The sequence below is a fragment of the Culex quinquefasciatus genome, chromosome 2, assembly GCF_015732765.1.
Source record: "Culex quinquefasciatus strain JHB chromosome 2, VPISU_Cqui_1.0_pri_paternal, whole genome shotgun sequence".
Lineage (NCBI taxonomy): Eukaryota > Metazoa > Arthropoda > Insecta > Diptera > Culicidae > Culex > Culex quinquefasciatus.
The window spans coordinates 89,539,469-89,566,168 of record NC_051862.1 but is presented as its reverse complement, the minus strand read 5'-3'; the positions used below and the strand labels follow the sequence as shown (position 1 = coordinate 89,566,168).

The 26,700-nt window shown below is 40.4% G+C and overlaps 3 protein-coding genes across 7 annotated transcripts; 2 read left to right on the top strand and 1 right to left on the bottom strand.

The window, feature by feature from the left end:
* Positions 1 to 4,102: 4,102 nt before the first annotated feature.
* LOC6034278 lies at positions 4,103 to 22,573 on the top strand. Of its 5 annotated transcripts, none has more exons than XM_038253231.1 (4): positions 4,103 to 4,308; positions 15,974 to 16,780; positions 16,842 to 17,330; positions 17,389 to 17,572. In XM_038253231.1, the coding sequence occupies exons 1-4, from the start codon at positions 4,189 to 4,191 to the stop codon at positions 17,521 to 17,523; spliced, it is 1,551 nt and encodes a 516-aa protein (XP_038109159.1). In that variant the 5' UTR covers positions 4,103 to 4,188; the 3' UTR covers positions 17,524 to 17,572. The 5 variants fall into 5 exon arrangements, with proteins under 5 accessions (XP_038109159.1, XP_038109158.1, XP_038109161.1 ...); XM_038253230.1 differs by lacking the exons at positions 15,974 to 16,780; positions 16,842 to 17,330; positions 17,389 to 17,572 and adding exons at positions 13,625 to 14,428; positions 14,490 to 14,981; positions 15,050 to 15,256; XM_038253233.1 differs by lacking the exons at positions 15,974 to 16,780; positions 16,842 to 17,330; positions 17,389 to 17,572 and adding exons at positions 21,516 to 22,322; positions 22,384 to 22,573.
* LOC6034282 lies at positions 6,025 to 7,585 on the bottom strand. The gene is made up of 3 exons (XM_001844570.2): positions 7,251 to 7,585; positions 6,356 to 7,186; positions 6,025 to 6,288 (listed from the first exon to the last, which is right to left on the bottom strand). Exons 1-3 carry the CDS (start codon positions 7,377 to 7,379, stop codon positions 6,079 to 6,081), a joined length of 1,170 nt encoding a protein of 389 aa, XP_001844622.2. The 5' UTR covers positions 7,380 to 7,585; the 3' UTR covers positions 6,025 to 6,078.
* LOC119766888 lies at positions 9,590 to 10,250 on the top strand. The gene is made up of 2 exons (XM_038253235.1): positions 9,590 to 9,655; positions 9,759 to 10,250. The coding sequence occupies exons 1-2, from the start codon at positions 9,595 to 9,597 to the stop codon at positions 10,025 to 10,027; spliced, it is 330 nt and encodes a 109-aa protein (XP_038109163.1). The 5' UTR covers positions 9,590 to 9,594; the 3' UTR covers positions 10,028 to 10,250.
* Positions 22,574 to 26,700: the final 4,127 nt, after the last annotated feature.

Genomic DNA, 26,700 nt, shown 5'->3' with positions numbered 1-26,700 from the left:
TATTCAGGTATAATCCAAGATGGCGGACCATTATTATTCCTTATTTCTAGGTATAAATACCTAAATTTGAGGTATTTTCTGGAAAAGTGAGGGATCCAAAATTACTAATATTTAGGTATAATCCAAGATGGCGGACCATGATTATTCCTTATTTCTAGGTTTATATACCTAAATTTGAGGTATTTTCTGGAAAAGTGAGGGATCCAAAATTACTAATATTTAGGTATAATCCAAGATGGCGGACCATGATTATTCCTTATTTCTAGGTTTATATACCTAAATTTGAGGTATTTTCTGGAAAAGTCAGGGATCCAAAATTACTGATATTCAGGTATAATCCAAGATGGCGGACCATTATTATTCCTTATTTCTAGGTATAAATACCTAAATTTGAGGTATTTTCTGGAAAAGTGAGGGATCAAAAATTACTGATATTCAGGTATAATCAAAGATGGCGGACCATGATTATTCAAAAATTTTAGGTATAAAAACCTAAATTTGAGGTATTTTCTGGAAAAGTGAGGGATCCAAAATTATTGATAATCAGGTATAATCAAAGATGGCGGACCATGATTATTCCAAATTTTTAGGCATAAATACCTAAATTTGAGGTATTTTCTAGAAACGTGAGCGATCGAAAATTACTTATACTTAAGAATAATCAAAGATCAAATTAGGTATTATCCAAGAGATATGCAGGCAGAAGAAAACAATGGTTTATATGATATTAATCTTTTTATTTATATCAAACACAACTATTTCATAAATGTTCTCACCTAAAAATAAATATACAAATTTAAATTATATTTTATTTTTTCAATGCATCTTTGTTTTAAATATTAAATTTATCTTTTTTATATATATTTTGGTTTTGTTATGTTTTAATTTTTTAATAGTTAAATATTTTAGTATTTTAATATTTCAATAGTTTAATATTTAAATATTTAAATATTTTAATATTTAAATATTTAAATATTTAAATATTTAAATATTTAAATATTTAAATATTTAAATATTTAAATATTTAAATATTTTAATATTTGAATATTTTAGTATTTTAATATTTTAATATTTTAATATTTTAATATTTTAATATTTTAATATTTTAATATTTTAATATTTTAATATTTTAATATTTTAATATTTTAATATTTTAATATTTTAATATTTTAATATTTTAATATTTTAATATTTTAATATTTTAATATTTTAATATTTTAATATTTTAATATTTTAATATTTTAATATTTTAATATTTTAATATTTTAATATTTTAATATTTTAATATTTTAATATTTTAATATTTTAATATTTTAATATTTTAATATTTTATTATTTTAATATTTTAATATTTTAATATTTTAATATTTTAATATTTTAATATTTTAATATTTTAATATTTTAATATTTTAATATTTTAATATTTTAATATTTTAATATTTTAATATTTTAATATTTTAATATTTTAATATTTTAATATTTTAATACTTTAATATTTTATTATTTTAATATTTTAATATTTTAATATTTTAATATTTTAATATTTTAATATTTTAATATTTTAATATTTTAATATTTTAATATTTTAATATTTTAATATTTTAATATTTTAATATTTTAATATTTTAATATTTTAATATTTTAATATTTTAATATTTTAATATTTTAATATTTTAATATTTTAATAATTTAATATTTTAATATTTTAATATTTTAATATTTTAATATTTTAATATTTTAATATTTTAATATTTTAATATTTTAATATTTAATATTTTAATATTTTAATATTTAAATATTTTAATATTTTAATATTTTAATATTTTAATATTTTAATATTTTAATATTTTAATATTTTAATATTTTAATATTTTAATATTTTAATATTTTAATATTTTAATATTTTAATATTTTAATATTTTAATATTTTAATATTTTAATATTTTAATATTTTAATATTTTAATATTTTAATATTTTAATATTTTAATATTTTAAAATTTTAATATTTTAATATTTTAATATTTTAATATTTTAATATTTTAATATTTTAATATTTTAATATTTTAATATTTTAATATTTTAATATTTTAATATTTTAATATTTTAATATTTTAATATTTTAATATTTTAATATTTTAATATTTTAATATTTTAATATTTTAATATTTTAATATTTTAATATTTTAATATTTTGATATTTTAATATTTTAATATTTTAATATTCTAATATTTTAATATTTTAATATTTTGATATTTCAATATTTTAATTTTTAAATTAGGTATTTTCCAAGAGCTATGCAGGCAGAAGAAAAACAAAATTTTAAATGATATTTATATTTTTATTTACATAAAACACAACAAGCGTAAATGTACTTACCTAAAATAAATATTTAATGATTTGAATATTTTAACATTCTTATTTTGTATTATATTATATAATATGTTAGTTCTTTAATTTTTCAATATTCATTTATTTTAAATATCTTTTATTATTTTAATATTTTAATATTTTTACAACTTCAACATTTTAATCTTTAAATATTTGGAATTGTAGAATATAAGATTTTTTGGATTTTTATAATGTTTGGAATTAGAGATTTTTTGAATTTTCTCTCTCTCCCCTCTCTTTCTATTTTCTCGCTCTTCCTGTTCCCTGCTACCTCTCTCTTCCCTTCCTCTCAATTCAACTTTTTCACTTTCTCTCCTACCCTCTCTCCCTTTCTTTCTTTCCCATTTTTTCTCACTTCTCTCTTTCCCACTTTCTCTCTACCTCTCCTACTCTCTCTCCCTCTCCTACTATCTCTCTCCCTCTCCTACTATCTCTCCCTCTCCTACTATCTCTCCCTCTCCTACTATCTCTCCATCTCCTACTCTCTCTCCAACTCTCTCTCTTATCTCTCTCTTTCTTCATCTTTGCCCCTCTCACTCCCACTTTCTCTCTCCCTTACTTCCTATCTCTCTCTTCCTCTACCCTCACCCTATCTCTCTCCCACATTTTCTTTCGCTCTTCCCCTCCAGCCTCCTCTCACAAACTCCCCCTTTCTCTCCCTTTTCTACTTTCTCTCTCCCTTTCCCATTTTCGCTCTCTTTCACTCCCTCTTCTCTCCCACTTTTTCTCTCCCTCTTCTCTTCTCTCTCCCACTTTCTCTTTCTTTCTCTCTTTCTCTTCGTCTACCCCCACCCACTCACTTTCAGTCTCTCATACACACACGAGCGCACACACACACACACACACACACACACACACACACACACACACACACACGCGCACTTTCACAAACGCATACATACACACACCCGCAACGTCCAACCAAATCACAAAAAGATAAAAATTGGTTCGTTAAACTCAAACTCGATACAATTTTTCATTCACACAATCGCCACGGTCGCACAATCCCCACGGTTGGGGTCCGTTTATTCTTCCCCTTTCCAGCTCTTCCGCAAATATCCGTCCCGAGATCCGTCCTCCAGAGCACGAGAGGGAAGAGGCGGCTTTTTTAATTCCGCCGGGAGTTGAAGGTTCCGTCCTCCTCCTCCTCCTCTTCCACAAGCACGCGAGCCACACTTCCTCTAACAAGGATGCTCCGGGTTCCGTTCTCCGTGCAGAACCGGAGAACCACTTTTCTTCCTGCACAAAACTTACCTTGCCAAAGTTCCTAAGTTTTCAGCAGCACTGCGGAACACCAACTCACAGCCACGAAATTATTTTGTTTTGACTTGTCAAAACGTGAATCGCAATTTTAGAACTAAAAAAAATACTAAAATTTAGGAATTTTTAAGAAGTACTTCAGTGTTCTAAAAAAATCCTAAATTTTAGGAAGAAAAAAATACTAATTTTTAGGTATAATTTGACAAGCTAGAACATAAGTTCAAAAAATACTAAAAATTAGGAATTTATACCTAATGTCCGTTTTGCGTGTATGATCAAAATAAGTCAGCTTTTCGTGTCTAAACACCATCACAACCTTGACATCCTTCAACAACAGTGTACGCCGTACCAAGTTAAAAACAGAAAAATTTAACCCATCAAATGAGTACCCCCCACAAACCGTGCAGCGCGTGTTAACTCCCGAGTCACTTTCCGTTTTCCCTCTCATTCGTGTCTGACAGCTCGCGGCAGCAAAAGGTGTTTTCGTGCGAGTGAATTTTTCGTGTGTTTTTGCTCTGGGGGAGAAAAAAAAGCCAAAATGCCGAAAAGTTTGGCGTCGTTTTGCCGTCTGTGCTTGACGAAAACGGCGAGCAAAGTGCCCGTGTTCGGCGGAGATCAGGAGAATGTGACCAACCTGCTGGCGTTGATCGAGTTGAGCGTGAGTACCAAGATCTTTCAAGAAATTTCGATGGTTGTTTTGAGGGGGGGTTTGGCTTGCGGCAGTGACGTTTGCCAATAAGGTGTGGTGGATAGGGCTTGTTGGAAACACGGTGTTGGTGACGTCACTTGCACAAACACATATTTTTAACAAGATAAATGTAAACAAATCATGTTTTCGACATGTCAAGCAAATTAATGTAAATTGGATTAAATTTTGCAATCAAACAGTCTGTACATGTTTTGCTTGATTTTATCGACACTTCCAGCAAACCTTAAACCATGCAATGTAGCTAAAGTGGCCCGGAAAAGTTCCGGCAGCTATTTTTTTACTGATTCTAACCTCAAATTTGTACATTAGTGATGCTTTGTTGGTTCAAAAATTATGATCACTTTAGTGCTAATTGTAACCTTTTTTGAAGCAAGTGTAAGATTGTCAAACTGAAGCAAAGCAAGCTTTGTCAAAGTTAAGGTGCGTATGACAAGCAAGTTATTTGTTCATTCCGTCTCGAACCCTAAAGCGAACCGGTTACCCGGTGAGCTCTTCCAATAATGAGGAGGGCGCTTCTCTGTGTGATTTCCAAGATCTGGGAGGAGGAGAAGCTACCGGAGGAGTGGAAGGATGGTGACGTGTGCCCCATATACAAAAAGGGCGATAAGCTGGACTGCGGCAACTACCGTGGCATCACGCTTATCAACGCGGTCTACAAAATCCTCTCCCAGGTCCTCTGCCGTCTTCATCGATTTCAAGGCGGCCTATGATACAGTCGACCGCGAACAGCTATGGCAGATTATGCAAGAGAACGGATTCTCAGATAAACTGACTCGGCTGATCAAAACTACCTTGGATGGTGTGATGTGTCACGTGCATGTTTCAGGGGAACTAGCGGAACCCTTTGGATCACGTCGAGGGCTGCCGCAAGGTGATGGCTTATCCTGTGCGCTTTTCAGCATAGTTTTTGAGGGCACGATCATGAACAGAACCTACCAGTTGCTTGCTTTTGTATATGACTTCTACATTGTGGCAAGAAACCTGGAGACGGTGAAAGATGTCTACACCCGACTAAAGGTGCAAGCAAGAAGTGGTTCAAAGGACGTCGGCCCACCAAGCCTCACCCCTCTAGTTGTGAATGATAATGAGTTGGAGGAGGTGAGCGAGTTCGTGTACTTGTGATCGCTGGTCTCGTATTTTTGCTGGGAATCGTGCGTACTTAGAGTTACGGAAGACCCTCACATCGAATCGAATGCAACGCCGCACGAAGCTGACGATGTACAAAACACTGATCGGACCAGGACCTGGAGGACGCGACAGGAGGACGAACGTGCCTTTGGAGTCTTGGAACGGAAGGTGCTACGAACGATCTACGATGGAGTGTAGAAGTCTGACAGAGTGTGGTGAAGACGCATGAACCTGAACTGCACGCGTTTCTTGGAGAACTGGCCATCGCTATCCAGTCGAGGATGTCGTCCTACTTCGATCTCCATAAGACCTTAAGGTCTTGTTATCCGGCGATGTTGATGTTTAATTCGGAATCGGTTGAACCAGTTGTGGAGAATGATCTGAAATGTGTTAGAGTTCTGCAGCGAGTGAAGCAGCCCAGAACCGACATTACTGCCACCGCATCATGATCCAGAAGCTGTCCAAGCAGTAAAAGTTATGTTAAAGTAAGTAGAAGCATTTACCATGTTTGAAATTTTAGTGAGTTGTTTGTGACGAAAAAATCGGTTTATTTTACCCAAGAGGTTTAAATTTAACAAATGTTTCTTCGACCTAATCCTCCTCATCTTCTGGGTCAGTCTCCAGCATTTTCAGCAAAGAATCTGCCCCGTCATCTTCTTCAACCTCAACCTCTTCGTACTCGGAAACGTAATCTTCTTCCACTTGCTCCTCCTCCTCCTTCTCGACCTTCTCCACTTCCGGCTCTTTCTTTGCTGGTTTTCCCTTCTTCACTCTGACTGTAATTTGTTGTCGAGCTTTTTTCTGAAATTTTCCAAAGAGTTGCTGTTATTTACTAAGCTCATTTCAAGCAGAACGTTCCAACGCTTACCTCCATCAACTTCTGCCAGCAGATCCGGAACACGGCCGGAAGTGCCTGCCGCGGCGTAAACAACTCTAGCCCGCTCTCGTTTTCCCGCTGTTCGCCGTGGGTGTGCTCGAAGCGGCGCTCAAAGTGGGTGTAATCGTTGGACACGTGCACGACGGCCGTGCAGCGGAACTTGCGCTTGTACGCGCACTGCCAGTACGTTTGCGAGGCGCCGTAAATGGCCGAATTGAAGCGTTCGCCGTAGTAAACCAGCGTGAAGTACAGCGAGCGGGGACTCTTTTCAAAGTGGAAGTAATCCGGGTAGGAGTCTTTGAGCGGGAGGAGTTCGTCCGCTGTCGGTTCTCGAATCTTGATCGGTTCGGGTTTTCTGCGTTTTGGCTTAGCTTCTACCGGAGCGGCCTTCGCTTGAGTAATTCTTGGAGGAACCGTCTTCCTAATAGGACTGGCCAACGCTTTCGCGGTAGGTTTCCGAACGCGGCCGGATTGCCTGACGTCGAGTGGATCTTCCGACGTCTTCAACCGTTTCGCGCTGGTGGGAGTCTCCTTCAATCCCCTCTTCTTCGGCGCCGGTTCCTCGTACAAATCATCGTCCTCCACGCGACCTTCCTCCTCGCTGTCAACAATCCTTGCAACATCGTCTTCCTGCAGATAGTCCGGTTCCTCCTGCTCGTCCACCTCGCTGACTTCCTCCGACCCTTCCGAACTATCCCGCGGTGGCAGTGTCCGCAGGAACTCATCGTTCGTGTGGCATTGCTCCTTGAACTGGTGGAAGCCCTCCAGCGTTACGATGCAGTCGTAGCAGAGAACCGCTTCCGGTTCGACCTCGTGGTCAATCTGCCAAACAAATTGAATTGTTACAAATCCGTGGAACCACTTCCCGCTCGAAATATCTACTCACGTCCAGTTCGATCAGCTTCAGCAGGTTGAGCAAGTTGGCTTCCTCCTGTTGGCCGAAAATTGCCACCCTGGTTTCCGCTTTGATCAGACAGAGGCGGCAAAATGACGCCAAGCGCTTGGCGGGGGACATTTTTTATGGTTTCAATAGTAATTTGGTGCAAATTTGAAAATCAAATCGAAAATTTCTTGCTGAACTTTTTGATTCATTAAGTGTTTGTTTATGTTTTGATTGCGCGCGACGGTTGACGGTTGGAAATGCTTACACGAATACTTCGATTGAGTCAGTTATAACGTTTTGCATCAGTGTGTTCGCGTACCCAAAAGTGAGTACTTAATGGGAGTAATGTTTTTAGGTAGCCAGTGGAAGCTCATCAACCCAGTCACGGCGTTCTAGCAGGATTCTTACGTAAATCTTCCAAAGAATTGTAGCTCAAACCCAGTCACGACGCTCTTGCAAGATTCTAGCAGAGCTCTAACAGAGCTGGATATTCTTACAGAATTCTAGCAGAAATGTTCCACCGTTCTAGCAGGATTCTAACAGAACCAGCTCTGCTAGAAAATTTCGTGACCGGGGAATCTGGAGTTTTTTTTAAAAAAGGTCCAATAAACCAAATTTTCAGTTTTTGCTTTTTGGGTGTTTTTGAAACCGCAACCCCCCCCCCCCCCTCTCCCCTTCAAAATCGGTGCGAAAAATCAGGTGACAAAAATATTTTTTTTCAAAAAACTTGTAGATTTTAAAGAAATTAGAAGTATAATCGACTGAAAACAATTTTAAATGCATTTTCCTGCTTTTAAAATCATTTAGCATGTCTGGAAACGATCAAAAATATTTTGATTTTTTTTTTGTGAAATTCCGTAGTACAGTACCGTAAACTGGATTGACATTGATAGGGTTTTCAAATGCCCGTCAAATTCATAGCTCAACATTTTTGAGAATTTTGAGTATATTAGCACTAAGGGCTACCTTATTATCGAACATATATGCAAAAATATTACTGTTATATTGGATGTATCCAAATAGATCCAAATTAGTGGCCAAATCTAATTTCTATCTATATTACCCCGGGCTATCAATCTCACCCCAGTTTACGATACTGAAAAAAAAGTCGAGGGACGTAAACTTCAACAAATAACTTCAAATTACAAATTCTATTTATAACAATCTTACCAAAATCCAGGTGGCCAGGAAATCAACAAAACAGCACGAATAGATTTTTTGCTGAAATAAAAAAATGGCGATATTGCTCAAGGTGCTATTACAATACGGCAAACAAACAAACGCGCACTTTTTTCAAATTCAACGAAATTAAAAACGAATAAATTGTGCTGTAGGGTACGTTATCCATTAGTGGACCCCTTTCCTATAGTGGACCCTCTGAAGGGTTTTTGATGAAAAATTCTATAAAATCACAATTTTAAGCGTGTTGTTGTCTACAAATCTTTTATTTGGCATGTTCAGCATCATTTAAAACAATGTTGACTGATATTGAATCGTCCTTTTCACCAAAATAAGTGTTTTGAGTTCGACATCTGAAATCAGCCATGGCCACTACACGGAAACTAAAATCATGATTGATTTTATATGCAAGCTGCACATAAACGATTTTTAAATAAGCGTTATAACTTTCATGACTGCGTCCTCTTAAACATCATATGCCTACATGCGATTTTAAACAGCAATGTTAATACATTTTATATGCATAGTTCACATAACTGTATCTGACCTCTGCATGATAAAAAATGTGGTTCACGCAAATACACTTTATGAGCACCGCATATAAGTTGTATGTTCACGACACTATAGATTTTTGCAGTATGCTTTTACGCATAAAACTTATATGCAATGTTCACAACATTTATGTACGCGAGCTCGAATGTGTGCATAAATCGTGGCATAAATGCTTTTGTTCAAACAAGATGGCGAAAACTAGGAAATCAGCATAATTTGCAGCACGTTCCCGAAATTTTCTTAAAGTGTTTTTTTAAACTGGTTAACTTGCTGGTTAGTATTTCCTGGAGCAGAGTGAATGGACCGGCGTCCGTTTGATCCGACGGCATCATTTCGGTGACCCAGCTTGCCTCTTGTAAAAACGCAGCTGCAAGAATCCGGAATGTTCTCCAGAGTCTGCGATCGTCGCGGCCTTGGTCGCGGCAGTTGGAATGCGGTTCGGCGGATCCGGGGGAGGTGGAGAGTACGGAGGTTATCGGGACAGCAGGTGCGACAACAGACAGTTTGATTTGAGCTGCAAGATTTATTTTGTGATTTTGTTTATGTAGATAACAAAGATCATCGACGTCTTCCATTTCGAACCACTCGCCGGCTTCCGGCTTATCCTCAACGCTCGATGTGTCACAGCCTGCGCCAACACCGGCGGCCAACGATCTGCTATCGGACCTGGACCAAGGGTGAGTTTTGGTTGGGGTGCTTTGTTACATGCAAAGCTTGGACACGGCCGCTGGAAATGGGAAGGGAGATCAAAAATCTCTTTTACCTTTTTTGTCAATTCAGCTGGCGCCAAGTTGACCCGGTGTACGAAGGACCTTTGTCAGTTGCGGCCGGAAACGCCCAGGATTCGTTCTGGAGAGGAGTTGCAACGAACTACACGACCTCCTCCCGGAACTCCTCACCGAAGATTGACGCTACCTCGTAACCCACAAGATCTTCCCCGACCCGGGCAAGTTGCTACATCTAGCGATGGCGGAGGGGTTGGGAAAGCGTCCATGGCGGTTTGGGCGGTTGCTGTTCGGCGGGTTCAAGTTCAATCGACTGCAATTTGAGTGGTGACCATTGGGTGACCTGGTGGAGAAGCGATTCGGCGGCCCAACTCAACGAGTGTACCCTGACAGCAAAGCGAGTCAGCGACGACGCAACGATGCTGCCAACGCCCTGCCAAAAGAAGTTCCCGCCTTCGACCGTGATTGCTAGTTAAAAGTATATTATTTAGAATGTAAATTAAAGAAAAAAAACACGTGCGTTTAAATATAAAAACAACCTTTGTTAGCAGCATCTTTATAAGTATTGTAAATAATTAATATTGAAAGAAAATTAAAATAGAAAAATAAATATCATAAGGAATACTAAATAAAAATTAAATGCATTGCTATTGAAAATCAAATGAAAAATATCATAAAAATCATTAACTTTACTGATATATGTTTTAAGTGAATGCAAATTCAATTCTGTGAGCATTGCATATACCGTTCATGTGCCGTGCACATATATTTTATATGCGTTAACATAGATCAAGTTCGTATCCATGCATATGCTGTGCTTATACAGTTTATATGCGGGGCAAATGCCGTTCATGTGCAGAAGCATTTTGCAAAAATCTATATGCGAAACTCATAGCGACTATCATGATTTTTATTTCAGTGTAGCATTTTCACAACAAAACAGCATTTATATTTTATTATTGAATTAACTATCCAACAGTGTTGCAAAAGAGTGATAGAAAAGCTATCAACAGATTATCTCTGCGCCAAAAATATCCGAGAGTATAGCGGCCGTCACTATCGAGAAATTAAAAGTGCAACATGGAGTTAAACTTTCTGTCAAGCTGCGGTGAAGTTTACCATGACAGTTGCGAAAGTTTAACTCCATGTTACCGGCTCACATCTCTCTTTTTAATTTCTCGATAGCTTGTGAGATCTCTTCTCGTGTCTCGTGATTCCCAGCGATGTCATTCTCTCTTTATCACTTCTCCCCTTTTCCTCGACTGTGCGCTCTCACTGCTGAGTCTCTCAATCTCTCAGAAAACTGCAATGAGAGAACGCGAGATGGCGATTAGGAGCCGACCACGCATAACGTCCCGTTAAACTGCGTTTGCAAAATTGGTTTTGTGGCGGCTTTTGTGGTTAAACGCTGTTGCGGTAGGATGATCGGGGAAACGAGAATGAGAGAGAAAAGGAAAATGTCAATCGCGAGTGGGTAAACACGAAAACGTGTTCGGCTATGTTCGGCGCTGAGAGTTTCAATGAGGAGAGAAGAGCAGTTGTATTTGAGGTATGAATATTCAGGCGAGATAATTGTAGTTGCTGAGAGCTGATATTTTGATATTTTAACAACCCTGCTATCCAATCATTTTTGACTGATTATTTAACTTCAGCAAGTCGAAATAATGTAAGTTTAAGGAACATTACTAAAATAAAGCGAAGAACTGCTCATTTTCGAGCAAAAATAAGGGGGGTCCAATATAGGACAACGAAAATCCAAACTTTTCCAAAAGTGGACCCCTGTTAATTTAATCTTCGAAAATGATGAAAACTGTGTATTTAAGCAAAAGTTTCTCTTAAACATACAATAAATACTTGTTGTAATCAACCTAAATGCATTTTTTTCAATTATGAGTATAAATATAGCTGTTTTCATGTTAAAAGTACCAAAAATGCTGAAGCCATAAGAATTAAACATTAATCAAAACTATAGTTAATTGTACTTAACTGAAGCATCATAATTGCAGTTTGAAATGATATTTTATAATAATAAATCAATAACAAAACTTTTTTTTAAATAAACGTGCGTGGTTTTATCGGCAACTGTAAACAAATCTATTGTTTAGTTTCGGTCAACCGTTTATGTAATTAATATGGAAAAAAATGCATCAAAATTACTTTTTTTATAATTTTTATTTTTAAAGTAGTTTTTAAAACGTTTTCTCTGATCTTTTTCAGAAAAAAATGTGTTTAAATGTCTGTTAGGTGTTTTCCTTGTTTAAAGCCAAATTTGTTAACAAAACATGTTTGCTTATGATGAAAGTGAGCAAAATCCATCTTTTATTCATTATATCTATCATTGGACCTACACCATGCATCAAAACATCAAAAATCGGCTGAATTTGGTATAAAAATAACAGTTTGCCTATAGTGGACCCGGGTCCACAATCGGATTATGGACCCGGGTCCACTATAGGAAAAGGGGGTCCATAACAGGCAAAAAAAACTTTTTTTTTTCAAATAACTATTTTTCTGCTCAAAAACAAATAACTGATGGAACAAATAGTCAAAATTGTTCAAAAGACTTCAGATTTCATTGTTTTGTACAAAGGGTTATGAAAAAGTGCTTAAAATATTGACAATTTGTGAAAAATGTGCTTCGGCTCTACTAGGGGGTCCACTAATGGTTAAAATACCCTATGAAAAAAAAAACACCAAAATATTTTTATTATACACTCAACACCCGATGGTTGATCACTTTTGCGTTTGACACTTTTTTAGTTTGTACCCCGTTGGTTGGTCAAAGTCAACCTAAAAAGTGACGAACTGTCACTTTTTACATGGCGCTCATGCACACTATCAAAACAAACGTTTGGTAGTGTGTGTGAACTCCGTGTAAAAGGGGTGTCAAACTAAAAAGTGACCTCGTTCGTTTCACAACAGTTGGTGTTAAACCATCGGGGTTTGAGTGAATTTAATGTTATATTGTATTATACCATAACTGACAGCTCGCATCACCTAGGATGTTGCAATCACGAATCAAGAAATTAAAAGTGAAAGTGTGTGAAACACGGAGTTAATTTTCTCAGAGGGTTTAATAACACCGACCAACAAAATTTCTGCGCAGGCTTAACTCGAGAGGAAGCATGAAGCTTGGAGTCCCCAGAAACACGTGCACTTTGAATTTTTCAAAAATATTCAGACAGGGCCGAATGGTTTTTCTACAAAGTTTGGTTCCGTTCATTGTGAAGTTAAGCGTCCTTTTGGAACGCCCGAAAACAGTAAATTGTTCAGCGCATCGTGGAGCAAGGTCTGCGGATAGTTTTCTGATGTCTGAGAAGCACCCAGCTGCATTGCGCCATTGCGGGCTAATCAAGATGGCGGACTCAGCAGCCAAAAAAAACACCACCAAGTCAACGGATTCAGGATCTTCTGAATGGTGTACAGATCACCACGTTCGCCGAAGCCGTGTCGTGGATCCGGGGAAGTACTCACAATTAGGGATGATGTTTGTTGATGTTCCAAATCGGGTGCGGGTGTTGAAGAGGAAGCTCTCTAAACCCGTCCCTTTCGTACATTGCAAGCTCAGTACACTCGCAACGTACGCGGGACAAGTTGCTACGTGTCGTCGCAGTGGAGAATGCCACGTTTCCAGGAGTTGTTCAAAAAATCGACCGCGCAGTTAAAATTCGGACGTCGTGACAAATTTCACAAAACTGACCTTGTCTCGTTTTTTTTTTAAATAATAGACGAATTTCTGGAGAAATAAATTGTTTTGATTCGAACTACCAAGTAAGGTTGTTTCAATATTTACATTACAATATACTACTAACATTCTCTCCCCCATTTTCTCGAATACTGCGTGAATTTGCGCACTAATTCTTGCTTGTGTAAAAAGGGTTAAAACAGTAACAGGATGTTTCTACCTCCTATATTCCGTAGATTAACTCCCGTTCTGAACCCGATGCTGCCGTGTGCTTCGATTGCATCGTGACCTTGGAAGCGTTCCTCCAGTTCAAAGATCAGTGCCACGTAAACAATCATTATCTCAAAACAGTTGCTTCCAAGAACGACGCCGAAGATTCGGAAGCTAGCGGGGAGGAGGAGGAGGAGGAGGAGGAGGACGAAGATGAGGATGCTATGGATTGTGACTTTTTGGATGAAGATGATGCTGATGGCTCCGAAACAATTGACAGTGAAGAGGAAGGGCTTGTGGCGGAACTTGAACCTCCAAGATCACCGGTGAAAAGGACGTTGAGTTTGAGTCCAATGAAGATGACTGAAATTGACCCACTCGATATCACGAAATGTCTACGGAAACAGACGGCAAAGCCAGAATGCAGTCAAAAGAAAACTGTGGATGTGCCGAAAAAGCCCGTACTGGAAATTCCGAAACTTCCAGAACTTCCAGAACCAACGGAAGAAGACTTGCCGAAACTACAAGACTCCTACCCAGATTACTTTCACTTTGAAAAAGGGAAAAAGTCTCGGTACTTTGATCTGGTTTACCACGGCAAGCGGTTCAATTCGGCCATTTACGGAACCTGTAACACCATCTGGCAGTGTGCGCATCGGAGAAAATACAGGTGTTCTGCGGTGCTTCAAGTCTCTAAAGATTACACGAATTTTGAGCCACGTAACGAGCATACGCATGGGAACTTGAAAACTAAGGGAGAATCGGAGCTGTTCACCCCTCAGCAGGCTCTTCCGATCATGTTCCGAATCAGCTGGAAAAAGAATCAAGAGGTAGAAGTCTCTTGGCATTTGTTCATGTTTTGTTGATGCTAATGTTTATTTTGGATTTCAGAGAAAAGCCAAAAGGGTTGCCATGTCGCGCGTAATGAAGGAACGCCTTAAAATTCAAAGGGCTAAAGCCAAGGCTGAAGCTGAAGCTGAGCGGGAGAGGATAAAGGCTGCGCGTAGGAAAAAGCCCATTCCGAAGATTCCGGAGTTCCCCGGTCCACAGCCAGCCGAAGACGAGCTACCCAAGCTGCAGGATTCTTATCCAGACTACCTTTACTTTGAGCGAGGCCCCAACACTCTGTATTACGACCTGGTTTACTACGGGGAGCGCTACAATTCCGCCATTTTCGGGTCCCGTTACACCTTTTGGCAGTGCTCACATCGGAGAAAGTTCAAGTGTCCAGCCACGGTTCACGTGACAAACGATTACACCGAGTTTGAGCGACGCTACGAGCACTCGCATGGTGAACAACCGTCAACGCGAAATGTGGAGCTGTACACTCCCAAGCAGGCACTTCCGACCTTGTTCCGGATCTGCTGGCACCGAGTGAAGGAGGTAGGAGCTGAATGGTATTTTGTTTGTTTTTCGTTTTTTTCTGCAAATGTTTGTTTCTACAATTTCAGACAAGTGTCAAAAGACTACAGTTGAAGGAGTTACGCAAGGATAAGATTTTGACGGAAGAGTACAGGCTTGGCGATATTCACGACGAACCGGTTGAGGAAGAGTTGAGCTTCGTTGAAGAGCAAGCGGATGACAGTGATGATTCGTTTACATGGGCTGATTGAAATTTGAGGAAATAAATTGAAATTTGTTTGATTAAATGAAACTGACAATCACTTTTAAATATTTGTTTGAAGAAATCGACCTTGTCGGCCGAACCCCTTTCGACAGCCTGCGCAGCTGTCAGATCTAACAATAACACCAACAAATGTGTTGCATCCCTGCCAGTTCAATTCGAATTCTGAACGCGAATTCTACTTGAATCATAAACTAATTCCGTTTCAAACGCAACAACCGGTTCCGCTTATGAGAGTAAAGGTAAGAACAAGATTGTCCGTCAGGCCTGAACGCAAACGCAAAATTTTGCGCCTGTCATCATAGCCGGTCAGTAATCGACCATTGAACAAAGCAACCGCTGCAGATTGTTCGACTGACAGTTGATGGAAAAATCGAACTGGCACAGCGTTCTGCGTCGCAATGGACTATCTTGTTCTTAGCTTAAATCTGCACGTTCTGTACGCACGATAGATGAAATAAGCGACCACACGAGATCGTACTGCGAGGGCTTCCTCATGGAAACGTTAGTAATAACAAGAATCAGTTCAAGGATGTTTTGGAAGTCAATCTCAATTATAGACTAGTAATAGCTTTAGTTTGTGAATAAATCGTTACTCTTTCTTTGATTTTTAATGTTTGTTCTGTAAACACTGTTAAGGATCTCAGTCTGTTGAAAAGTGGTGAATCATAGTTTTAAATCATTATAATTACACGATCACATTGAAGTGTGCCACAACCAATAATCGGTTGTTTCCGTCTCTTTTCCGTAGATCAACTCCGATACGGAACCCGACGCGGCCTTGTGCTTCGAATGCGTTGTGACCTTGGAAGCATTCCTTCAGTTTAAAGATCAGTGCCACGTGAACGATGAGTTCCTCAAGACGCTGCCACCGAAGGACAGTGCCGAAGTTTCGGAAGCTGGCGAGGAGGAGGAGGACGATGAAGACGCTATGGAGTGTGACTATTTGGAAGAGGATGATAACGAGGATGATGGCGGTGGATCTCGTGAAAGTGAAGAGCAGGGATTGGTGGAGGAGCTTGATCATCCGAGTGGGTCAAGCCCCGTTAAGGTGATTCACAAAGTGGTTAAGGTGGCAAAGAAGAAGTGCGAAGTTGATCCGCTTCGAATCCCCAAAGTGGTGAGAACACAGAAGAGAAAGACAAAGCCAAAGTCCGGTCCGAAGAAAGTTGTGGTTGTGCCGAAAAAGCCCCCACAGAAGATTCCGGATTTTTCCGGTCCTGAACCAACGGAAGACAATTTGCCAAAACTGCGAGACTCCTATCCGAATTTCTTCCACTTTGAAAGAGGATCACGCTCGCTTTACTATGATTTGATTTACTACGGTGAGCGGTTCAACTCAGCCATTTACAACTCCCTACATACCTATTGGTTCTGTGCGTGGAAGAAAACGTGCGATTGTCCGGCCGTTCTATACGTTTCGAACGATTACACGGAATTTGAGCGACGCTACGAGCATACCCATGGTGAGCGGCCAACTAAGGGAGAACCGGAACTGTTTACTCCCCAGCAGGCTCTTCCGACCATATTCCGAATCTGCTGGAACAAAGTTAAAGAGGTAGAACTTGCTTGACATTCGTAATTATTTCTATGTTGCTCATGTTTGCTTTGGATTACAGAGAAAGGTCAAACAGCTGGAGGTCACGCGCGAGAAAAAGGAACGTGCTCAAAAACGACCGGCCAAACCCAAGCCTAGGCCCGTGGCTCGTTCAAAGTTAAAACCGGTTGTCCTCAAGAAGCCTGTTCCGAAGATTCCAGACTTCCCCGGACCACAGCCAACCGCAGACGAGCTGCCAAAGCTAAAAGATTCCTATCCAGATTTCTTCTACTTTGAAAGAAGCCACAATACACGGTTCTACGACATTGTTTACTACGGTGAGCGGTTCAACTCACCCTCCTTCGGGTCCAAGAACACATACTGGTACTGTGCGCATCGGAAAAAGTACAAATGTCCAGCCTTGCTTCATACGTCGAACGATTACACGAAATTTGAGCGACGGTACGAGCACGCGCACGCTGACCAAAAGCCAAGGAAACAGGTGCTGCTGTACACTCCCAAGCAGGCACTTCCGGACATGTTCCGGATCTGCTGGCACCGGGTGAAGAAGGTAGGAGGTGCTTGGCTTTCTTTAAGCTCCTGTAGCAAATAATTGTTTTCAATTTCAGGTTGTTGACAAAAAACTACAAATGAAATGCAACGAACAGCTTGACGATAGTAGCAAGGACAAAACGCTACAGAATGAGCTGGACTTTATTGAAGTTGTAGGGAATGATGTTGAAGTTGAATCATTTGATGATTAAATTATAAGGAAATAAATTCAGAATTGTGTGTTGGTTAATTCAACGGAAACTCATTATTTTATAATTGAAGAGATCCCTCTTAATAATTTTATCTTTTTCGGCAGAAGGGATACCGACCTAATCGGCCAAACCCCTTTCGAACTCGTGCGCAGCTGTCATCGTGACGATCGTGACAGTTAAAACTCTTGTTCTCTTTAATTTCACAAGTTCCTCAGGTTCGAGTCGGTTTTGACAGCTGTAAGCAGGCGGTTGTTTTTTTTCTGTTGTTTTCGTTGCGCGACCAAGTGTTGAATCCTACCATGGGAACGAATTTCGTATCGTAAACGGAACGCGGAAGCGGAAGAAGACCAGCGACGGAGTCGTTGTCGGAAATAGCCAAGAAAAGAATCTTCTCAACAACAAGTTCAGTCCGCTTGTGGAGAACAACAACAACAATGTTAACCCAGCCGGGAAAGGAGGCGTCATGCCGGTTCCAGTTGCCAAGAAACCATCACCTCTAGTCGTAAAGAATTCGAGCTACGCGAAGAGTGTCATGTCGTCGTGCACAACCAAGCCAGGCTACAAGCTGACCACGGACCGCAGCTGCCCCAAGCGTGCGAATTTCATGAGGCGGCGGCAGCAGGCATCGAAACCAAAACCACTGGTACGGAAGGCGGAGAAGCAGAGTCCAGCAGTTCCGTCTTTCACGCCGGCGGAGTTTCCTCCGCTGCTGGGCGTAGTTCCGGACGGAAAATTGAAGGATCGCTCTCGATCCGCAGGAAGCAGCAAAGGAAGTAGTGGCTTCCGAGACGGTGGAGCCACGAAGGTGGAAGCCGGGGAGGTGCTCTACAGTTCGGTTGAGCTATGGTACATTTTCCGAGTACAGCGCCAGGTTCAAGACCAGCAAGACTCGCTTGGACCAAGTTACCCTCGTCAGTTACATGATCTCCAAGTATGGAGTTCAATAAGTTCTTTTTGTTATGTATTATATATTTGATGTTGATGTTGGCAGAAAAACGCAGAGTTTCTCTTAACAAAATCTGAAGATTTTCATTGACCGCCTGCAAACGTAACGGATGATGAAAACGCACTTGTTGTTCGGCAGCTTTGATAGCTGCGCGCGGTCAGGCTCGAAAAGGGGTTCAGCTGATCAGGTCGACTCGATGGTGTCAACAGGGTTGTCCATCTAAATAGCGCCGCGATCATCCCGAGCCTAGCGTGAAATGTGTTAACTGTGGTGGAAACCACACCGACAACTTCCGCGGCTGTTCAAAGAAAATGTCTGAGGAACATAAGGAAGGTAGATGCATTTCTGATTCTTCCTTACTTCTTACCTTTTTGTTTCATAAATAAATCTAAACTGAAATAAAAACAATAGTGCCGCAATCAGTGATATCGGTTGTTTCCGTCTCTTTTCCGTAGATTAATCCCGAAACCGAGTCCGACGCTGTTTTATGCTTCGACTGTGTCGTGACGCTGGAAACGTTCCTTCAGTACAAAGATCAGTGCCACGTTAACGATTCATTCCTCAAAACGCTTCCACCAAAAGACAGTGCCGAAGATACGGAAGCTAGCGAGGAGGAAGAAGACGCGGATGTCATGGAGTGTGATATTTTGCAAGAGGAAGATGATGGCGCCGAGTCTGGTGACAGTGAGCTGGTGGAGGTCGTTGAACCTCAGAAAAAGGCAAAAAGTAAGGTTTCGCCGAAGTCTAAGAAGGAGATCCGCAAAGCAAAACAGTTGAAAGTCGCTAAGGTAGCTGAAGACCCACTCAATATCAAGAGATCCTCACGCGTTCAAAGACAAAAGGCTAAGCCGGAGCCCAGTCCCAAGAAAAAACTCACCGAGCCGAGTAAGCCCGTTCAGGAGATTCCCGAGTTTCCCGGTCCACAACCAACGGAAGACGAGCTGCCAAAACTGCTGGACTCCTATCCGAATTACTTCCACTTTGAGCGGGGATCTCGCTCCCTTTACTACAATCTGGTTTACTACGGCGAACGGTTCAATTCAGCCGTGTACGGGCCCAGTTATACGTACTGGCAGTGCTCGCATCGGTCCAAGTTCAAGTGTCCAGCGCTGCTGCACGTCACGAACGATTACACCGAGTTTGAGCGACGCTTCGAGCACACTCACGGCGATCAGAAGTCGAAGGGGAAGCCGGAGCTGCTCACGCCCAAGCAGGCACTTCCGACCGTGTTCCGGATCTGCTGGCACAGGGTGAAGGAGGTAGGAACGGGGTGGGATAGCGTGTTTTGATTTGTTTTTGTAAATGTTTGATTTAAATTGCAGAAAAAGATCAAAAGAAAGCAAGCAAAAGACTCGAAGAAGGGACTGAGAAGCGATGAAGACCATGAAGCTGCTGAGGAAGCAATTGCGGAGAAAATTTTGACGGATAATGAAGTGCTGGAGAGTGGCGAAGAAGAAGATGACTATTTTTAAAGTGTTTGAATTTAACAAAATAATAAAAATAAAGTTGATTGTATTTCGGTTGGCCTTTTTAAGTTAAAATGCAAGAAAGTTTATATTTGCTCAGAAGCTTGATTTTGACAGCTACGAGTTAGAGTTTGCATTACCTCAATGTTGATTGGCCTTGAATTAAGGTAGTTCAATGCCTTTCAACATTAAGGTAAGGTAAATGTCAAACTGTCAACTGAGGGTTATGGCTATCTAAGGAATGGAATATGCACGATTTTAATTTGCGAAGGTGATATTATCAGTAATCGGTTGTTCCCATCTCTATTCCGTAGATTGACCCGGAATCCGAGGCCAATGCTGCTGTATGCTTAAGCTGCATCGTAACGCTGGAAGCATTTCATCAGTTCAAGCAGCAATGTCATGATAACGAGAGATTCCTGAAGACGGTTCCGTGGAAGGACCATGCCGACGTTTCGGAAGCTAACGAGGAGGACGCGGATGAGACCGCCATGGAGTGTGACTTCTTGGAAGAGGCTTGCGACGATACTCGTGACAGTGAAGATGAAGGATTGGTGGAGTTTGTTGAACTGCCGAGCATGGCCAAGAAAAAGGTTTCGGTTGCAAGCCTCAAAAAGCAGGTGGAAACTCCCAAAGCTACCCAGATGCAGCCGGAAAAGCTCATCACTTCGAGGAGAGAGAATATCTTCCTCGCCGAACCATCGTCACGCGTTCGAAAACAAATCGCCAGGCCGGTTTCCAGCCCGAGGACTGACTTGATTGAGAAGAGCAAGGCTCTCGAGGAAAAGTTTCGCCCTCCCGAACCGACCGAGGACGATCTGCCCAAGCTGAAGGACTCCTACCCAGACTATTTCCATTTTGAAAAGAAGCCACACGCAAAATTCTTCACGCTGGTTTACTACGGTGAGCGTTTCAATTCCGCCGTTTACGAGCCCGAAAAAACCTACTACCGGTGCGCGTACAAGCGCAAGTTCCAGTGTCCAGCCGTGCTCAACGTTACGAACGACTACACGGAGTTTGTGCGCCGCTTGGAGCACAACCACGACGAGCAGGAACCGAAAAAGTCCAAGATAATGCCGGTTCTGCTGACGCCCAGGCAGGCGCTTCCGACCATCTTCCGGAAGTGTTGGCGCAAGGTGGAGCAGGTAGGTTGACGTTTGCTCTTTGAGCTGCATTTTGACAGTTGCGTGCGTTACCTCATTGTTGACTGTTCAATGTCTGTCAAAATTGCACGCTTATATAATTCCGACAATAAATTATTATTTCCGTTGTTTTATTTTAGAAAAAGGTCCAAAGACAACATCAACACGCGCGATTGTTCCGGAAATATAAGAAGAAGTCAAAGAAAGCGGAACAGAAGAAACCAACCAAGAAACAGTCGAACGATAGCGAATCGCAGGATAGCGACGATGATTTCAATGAGGATGATGCTTGGTGGTGAATGATTATAAGATTTTACATTCTTGAATAAATAAAACTTATTGATTCCAGCTGATGTTTTGTTTTTCGCTTTCCTCATAAATAATTGATTTAGAAAATATTAGTATTATATCAGAAAATCCCACCGTTTTACTCCGTAGATCAACCCCGAACAAGAGTCCGATGCCGTGTTGTGCTTCGACTGCATCGTAACGCTGGAGGGATTCTTCCAGTTCAAAGAACAGTGCCACGTGAACGACGAATTCCTGAAGACACTGCCACCGAAGAGCTGTGCCGAGGATTCGGATGCCAGCGAGTTGGATGAAGAAGCTCTAGAATGTGACTATTTGGAAGAGGTTCAGGAAGCTGGCGGTAGAGTTGGCGATAGCGAAGAGGAGGGACTGGTGGTGGACGCGTATGAGCCTCCGGTAACGAAGTCAAGAGGTAAAAAAGAGATCATCACCGTAAAGGTAGATCCAGACGTTGACACCAGAAAATCCTCAAGAGTTCGTAAACCTACAGTGAAGGTTCTGGCCAGTCCGAAAAAGTCAATCAAAATTGAGACCCCGGTAAAACCGGAACCAGAAGAACCCCCTCAGAAACGTCAAAAGCTCGAAACTCCACAGATCCCCGAACCAACGGCCAACGAACTCCCCCAGCTCCAAGAGTCCTACCCGGAGTACTTCCACTTCGAGCGCGGACCACGCTCCGTGCACTACAACCTGATCTTCTACGGGGAACGGTACAACTCGGCCATCTACGGGTCCCGGTACACCTTCTGGCAGTGTGCCCACCGGCGTGCCTATCGCTGTCCGGCCATGGTTCGCGTGACCAACGATTACGCGTCCTTTGAGCGGCGGTCCGAGCACACCCACGGAGATCTGCCGGAAAAGGGAGAGTTTGATCTGTACACGCCGCGGCAGGTGCTGCCGGAAGTGTTCCGGATCTGCTGGCAGAAAGCGATGATGGTAGGTTTTGACTGAATTCCTCATGAATCAAACCAAGTTATTAAGTTAAATTTGATTTCAGAAAAAGGCCAAAAGAAAGGAAACAACTGGTTTGAGGCGCAGCTTTCAAAATGCAACGGAAGATAACAACGAGGAGGATTTCGCTTCGGATGAAGAAGATCAGTACATCGATAACCAGCAGGAAGGAGCGTCATTGCAGAAAGCCCTGCGCAAAAGTGGCGTTTTAGATAGTGACGAAGATTAGCTGGGCATTTTCCAATGTTTTAATCAATTGATACCTTTGAAATAAATTTCTTTTATACAAATGTCTCATTTATCATTAAAAAAAATCACATTCCTGTCGTAGATTTTTTTTTAATGATAATTCGTTCCAAACTTGAGTCGAAACCTGTTGGAACCATACATTTATTGATAACCAAAATGTTTTATTGTAACTCTTCTTTTACGGACTTCACCGAGAAGCTCACTTAAAAATTTCCAACAAGAGATATCATTTTACATTTGAACCGTTCTAACGTAAATCGTTTGCCACCAGAACATTCAATTTAAATGGTTGAAATCCTGAAATCCTGTAATCAATATGTTTATTTAATGGTAGCCGAAAAGTTGCTTGTTCGTTGCCATAACAGATATCCGTGCTAAACTTCAAAAAATGACCACTGGTTTTTTAGTAAACTTGGTTCTTTAGGTTACCGTAATCTTTCAAGAACCTAGCGATGAAAGTGAGCATTCCACCCACTGGCCCCAGTTTATTTCGAGTGCTTCTAATTGGTGACTAAATCTGGCTTTGAGTTGGAGATCCAGACGTTGTCGGCACTGTGTCTGGCTTCAGCGTTGTTGATTCCACTTCGCCAAAATCGCTGCTTCAGATGCAGCCCATACCTGTGAATCATCGCACCGACTGCCGACCTGACTTTGTCCGCAGCACTGTGAAGAAGGAAATCATGATAACAAAATTTATTATTGAAAATTATAAAAACCTACCTAGCCGTGTTCTCAAATCTTGCGTTTCCATTCGATATTCGTATGCAGCTGGTTACCTGGTGCGAGTGCCCTGCCTTGGCTAAAGTTTCGTTGACGGGAGAGTGCCGAGAAAGCTTCTTCAGCACGCTGGCATGTCTAATTCCGCTGGCGTTGAATGATGTCTTCAAGGGAATCAATTACAGTTGCATCTTCGAGTTTTGTTATCAAAAAACTTGCAGCGAATTTCTGGTGATTCAAATGGTTTTTCGGGTGCTGTTGCACATCATAGACGATTTGGTTCCAAAAATACTCTATAATGTTTCGTTCTTAGTTGCTTCGTTTATATTCCTAACATACCGATTCATTGGCGTCGTTCATTATTCACATGAAGCCTTACGGACTCCTGTGATATTCCGATCCTTCTCTCCGTCAATTCCATATCGACCTTTCAGCTCGAAAAACTTTTTACAGTCGCTGGCTGTTTGGAAGAAATTGCAGATTGACGTTTATGAGGAGATGCTCAAAAGAACACAAGGTGATTAGAGAAGGATGGGGAAGAATGAGTATATCTCGATTAAATTTTCAAAAAGTAGGTACTATCTGCATTGGAATCCCATGACTCAGAGGTTGCTTTGAAAATTTTCTCTAGATATACTTATATAATTTTAGTATACTTATTATCACTTATACTATAGTAAAATATTTAAAGTTTCCAGCGTACGTTTCGTGTTCGTACCGGGCCGTTCAATCCCTCCGTCCAATCTGTCCGTTGGCCGACACAGCTTCCCACTGACGGCCCGATCAGTCTGATGATTGAATAAAATCGGGCTGACGAAGGCCGATCGAGGCATTTGATTTCCAGCGGGTAGTGATTAATACGTCCTGATACTTTTTCAAAAGATGGCCAGTGCCTTACCAAGTGCCCACTGAGAATTTTGGCTCGAGCCTCGACTCGATTCAGGCTCGATCAGGCCCGTGATACTAACGTAGCTTGCTGAAGCCGCCACCAAATGTTTGGTGGCGCTATTTCGGGAATAACATTTCAGAGGGTCACAAATCAAAATATAATAAGTCTTATTTAATTTTTTGGAAAATAATCCTGTAGCTGCTCATATTGATTCTTTTCATTAAAATAAACCATGGAATGCCGCCAACAACAATATATGTTTAGCATCAGGTCTCAGGCAAAGCTTCCCAGCAGGTGTCTTTTTCAAATCCTCTGAAATGTCTTCCGCAAATTCATATTTGGCCAATGAACTTACAGATCATCATAATATTAATTTAAATCTACAATTTGAGGCGGTTGAGCTCAACCATGTTGTTGGGAAACCTTAAGAGCGAGTCCACGAACAGGGAAGCCCATTGTTAGGAACGTTGTGGGGCTTTACCAAAAAGCATGTTTTTGAGTCAAACAAACCAACTTCCATGGTACCCCGTGGTTTGAATGTGTTGGTAAATTTTCGACAAGAAAGCCCGAACAGCTGTTTTTAGACATAAAAGTTCAAATTTAGAAACTAATTTTGTCGTTTTGTGTCTATACCTACTGAAACAAATTAAAAAATATTCAAATATTGTGCAAAAACATTGCTAAAATCACTTCTCAATTCACCCCATGTGTCTCGATTTGCCCCGGATAATAATACACATTTAATTTCATTTTAACTAACGAAACAAAAATAAAGAAAAAAAATATTATCGTCCTTTCGATTTTGCGCCCTTTTCGTCATGTTACTCCCCATAATTATGACACTAGACACCAAAACTTTGGTACTTTTTAGGCTTCAGTGACATTGTATGCAGATGACAGCCGAAGCATCCCCGTGGGCTCGATCGACTCGAGGCTCACGCCAAAATTCTCAGTGGGTGCGTACACTGCTTTAACCCTTTCAGACCTGAATTTTCAAAAAAATATTTTTTTAATCAATGATGGGAAAATGATTCTTATGACCATACGAAAATTATAGGCTAGTTTTGGAAATTTTGATATTTGGGTCATATATGACCCATCAGGCTCGAAAGGGTTAAACGGTGTATGCACAATAGGAAGGAACCGGTAAAGAAAAATTGCAAATGGACAGCAGCGGCAGCGAAAGCAAGCCAGAGAGGGTGAAGAAAAGCCCCAAGAAAGCGCTCCCTCTCCTTTGTTCTGCTGCCTTCCGATCTCCATACTAGCGTTTAAGGCTGCCATTTTAATCATTTTAATGAAACCAAAACATTACCTACACTACTAAACACCAGAAAATTTCGACAGGGGCTAGTCACAAATACTAACGCATGGACAAGTTTCAGACAGGGGCTACTCACGAATACAACTGCGTGGGCTAGTAAGGCTTCGGTGACGGGCGAGTCTACTGTCACTTTGTTCTGGCACCACCCCCTTGGTATTGGCTCATAACTGGCATGTGCACGGAACCAGTTGTTGAGTTTAACACGGATTTTATATACGGTTCGAATTTAATTCCGTTTCAGAATTCGAATTGAGTTGACTAGGCTTTGAAAAATCAATTAAAAAAAATAACATCTTGGCTCTTTTTGACAGAAAAGGTGATACTTGATAGCTCCAAGGGGACCATAGTTGATTCATCGAAAATGAAAACAAGTGATCAGAAATGGGTTTTAATCGCGTTTTTTATCGCTGCATATAAAAATTTACATAGGGCTTTAGGACCCTATTAAAATATCGTTTGTGTACATACGTTTTTCATATTACAAATTCACATTGGGTACTAAAGCCCTATGTCAATTTTTATTTACAGTAGTTTTTCGGTAACTGGGCGTTGTCTAACTGGGCTGCTTTTTAACTGGGCCATAGCCCAGTTAAAAAGCAGACAAACGTCAAAAAACCAAAACAAACCAAAATGATCGAGGGGTTAATGGATGCAAAAATCATATTCGATAAAAAAAAAATTACTTTTGTTTAATTTCAAGTTACAATTAAAGAAATATGAAAAGTAAGCATTGTAAATAAATTTGAGTAACTTTTATTTTTATATTTCATCTGAAAAATATTATGCATCGGTGGTCCCCTCGTTATTTTTTGTTCAGCCCAGTTAACGAGCAACATTCGGTGACTGGGCTACGTTCTCAGCCCAGTTACCGAATAACTACTGTACAACGGTAAAAAACACGATTAAAAACCATTTCTGATCACTTTTTTTTCATTTTAACACACAGAAAAATGTTTTGTAGAATCAGCCTGTACGAAGTTTGAATCATCAAAATTTTTGTTGAATATATTGTACGATCAGTTCCTAGCTGGACTCGGTCGCTGGAAACGACCGGTGGCTCAACAACCGACGGAATAGGCGGCGGGCCAGATGCGGGCATAAAAATGTCAAAATCTCTTCCCCCCTCATTTCATCTCACCATCCAGCTGCAGCTTTGTTGACAAACAAACGGAGCACGCGGTCGCATG

Excerpts from the sequence above, each read along its gene's own strand:
- LOC6034278 (XM_038253230.1), top strand. The coding sequence starts at position 4,189 with ATGCCGAAAAGTTTGGCGTCGTTTTGCCGTCTGTGCTTGACGAAAACG. Across the intron at positions 4,309-13,624 it reads TGGCGTTGATCGAGTTGAGC|ATTAACTCCCGTTCTGAACC; the intron begins GTGAGTACCAAG and ends TATATTCCGTAG. Across the intron at positions 14,982-15,049 it reads GCTGGCACCGAGTGAAGGAG|ACAAGTGTCAAAAGACTACA; the intron begins GTAGGAGCTGAA and ends CTACAATTTCAG.
- LOC6034282 (XM_001844570.2), bottom strand. The coding sequence starts at position 7,379 with ATGTCCCCCGCCAAGCGCTTGGCGTCATTTTGCCGCCTCTGTCTGATC. Across the intron at positions 7,187-7,250 it reads TGAAGCTGATCGAACTGGAC|ATTGACCACGAGGTCGAACC; the intron begins GTGAGTAGATAT and ends TTTGTTTGGCAG. Across the intron at positions 6,289-6,355 it reads GCTGGCAGAAGTTGATGGAG|AAAAAAGCTCGACAACAAAT; the intron begins GTAAGCGTTGGA and ends GGAAAATTTCAG.
- LOC119766888 (XM_038253235.1), top strand. The coding sequence starts at position 9,595 with ATGTGTCACAGCCTGCGCCAACACCGGCGGCCAACGATCTGCTATCGG. Across the intron at positions 9,656-9,758 it reads CTATCGGACCTGGACCAAGG|CTGGCGCCAAGTTGACCCGG; the intron begins GTGAGTTTTGGT and ends TTGTCAATTCAG.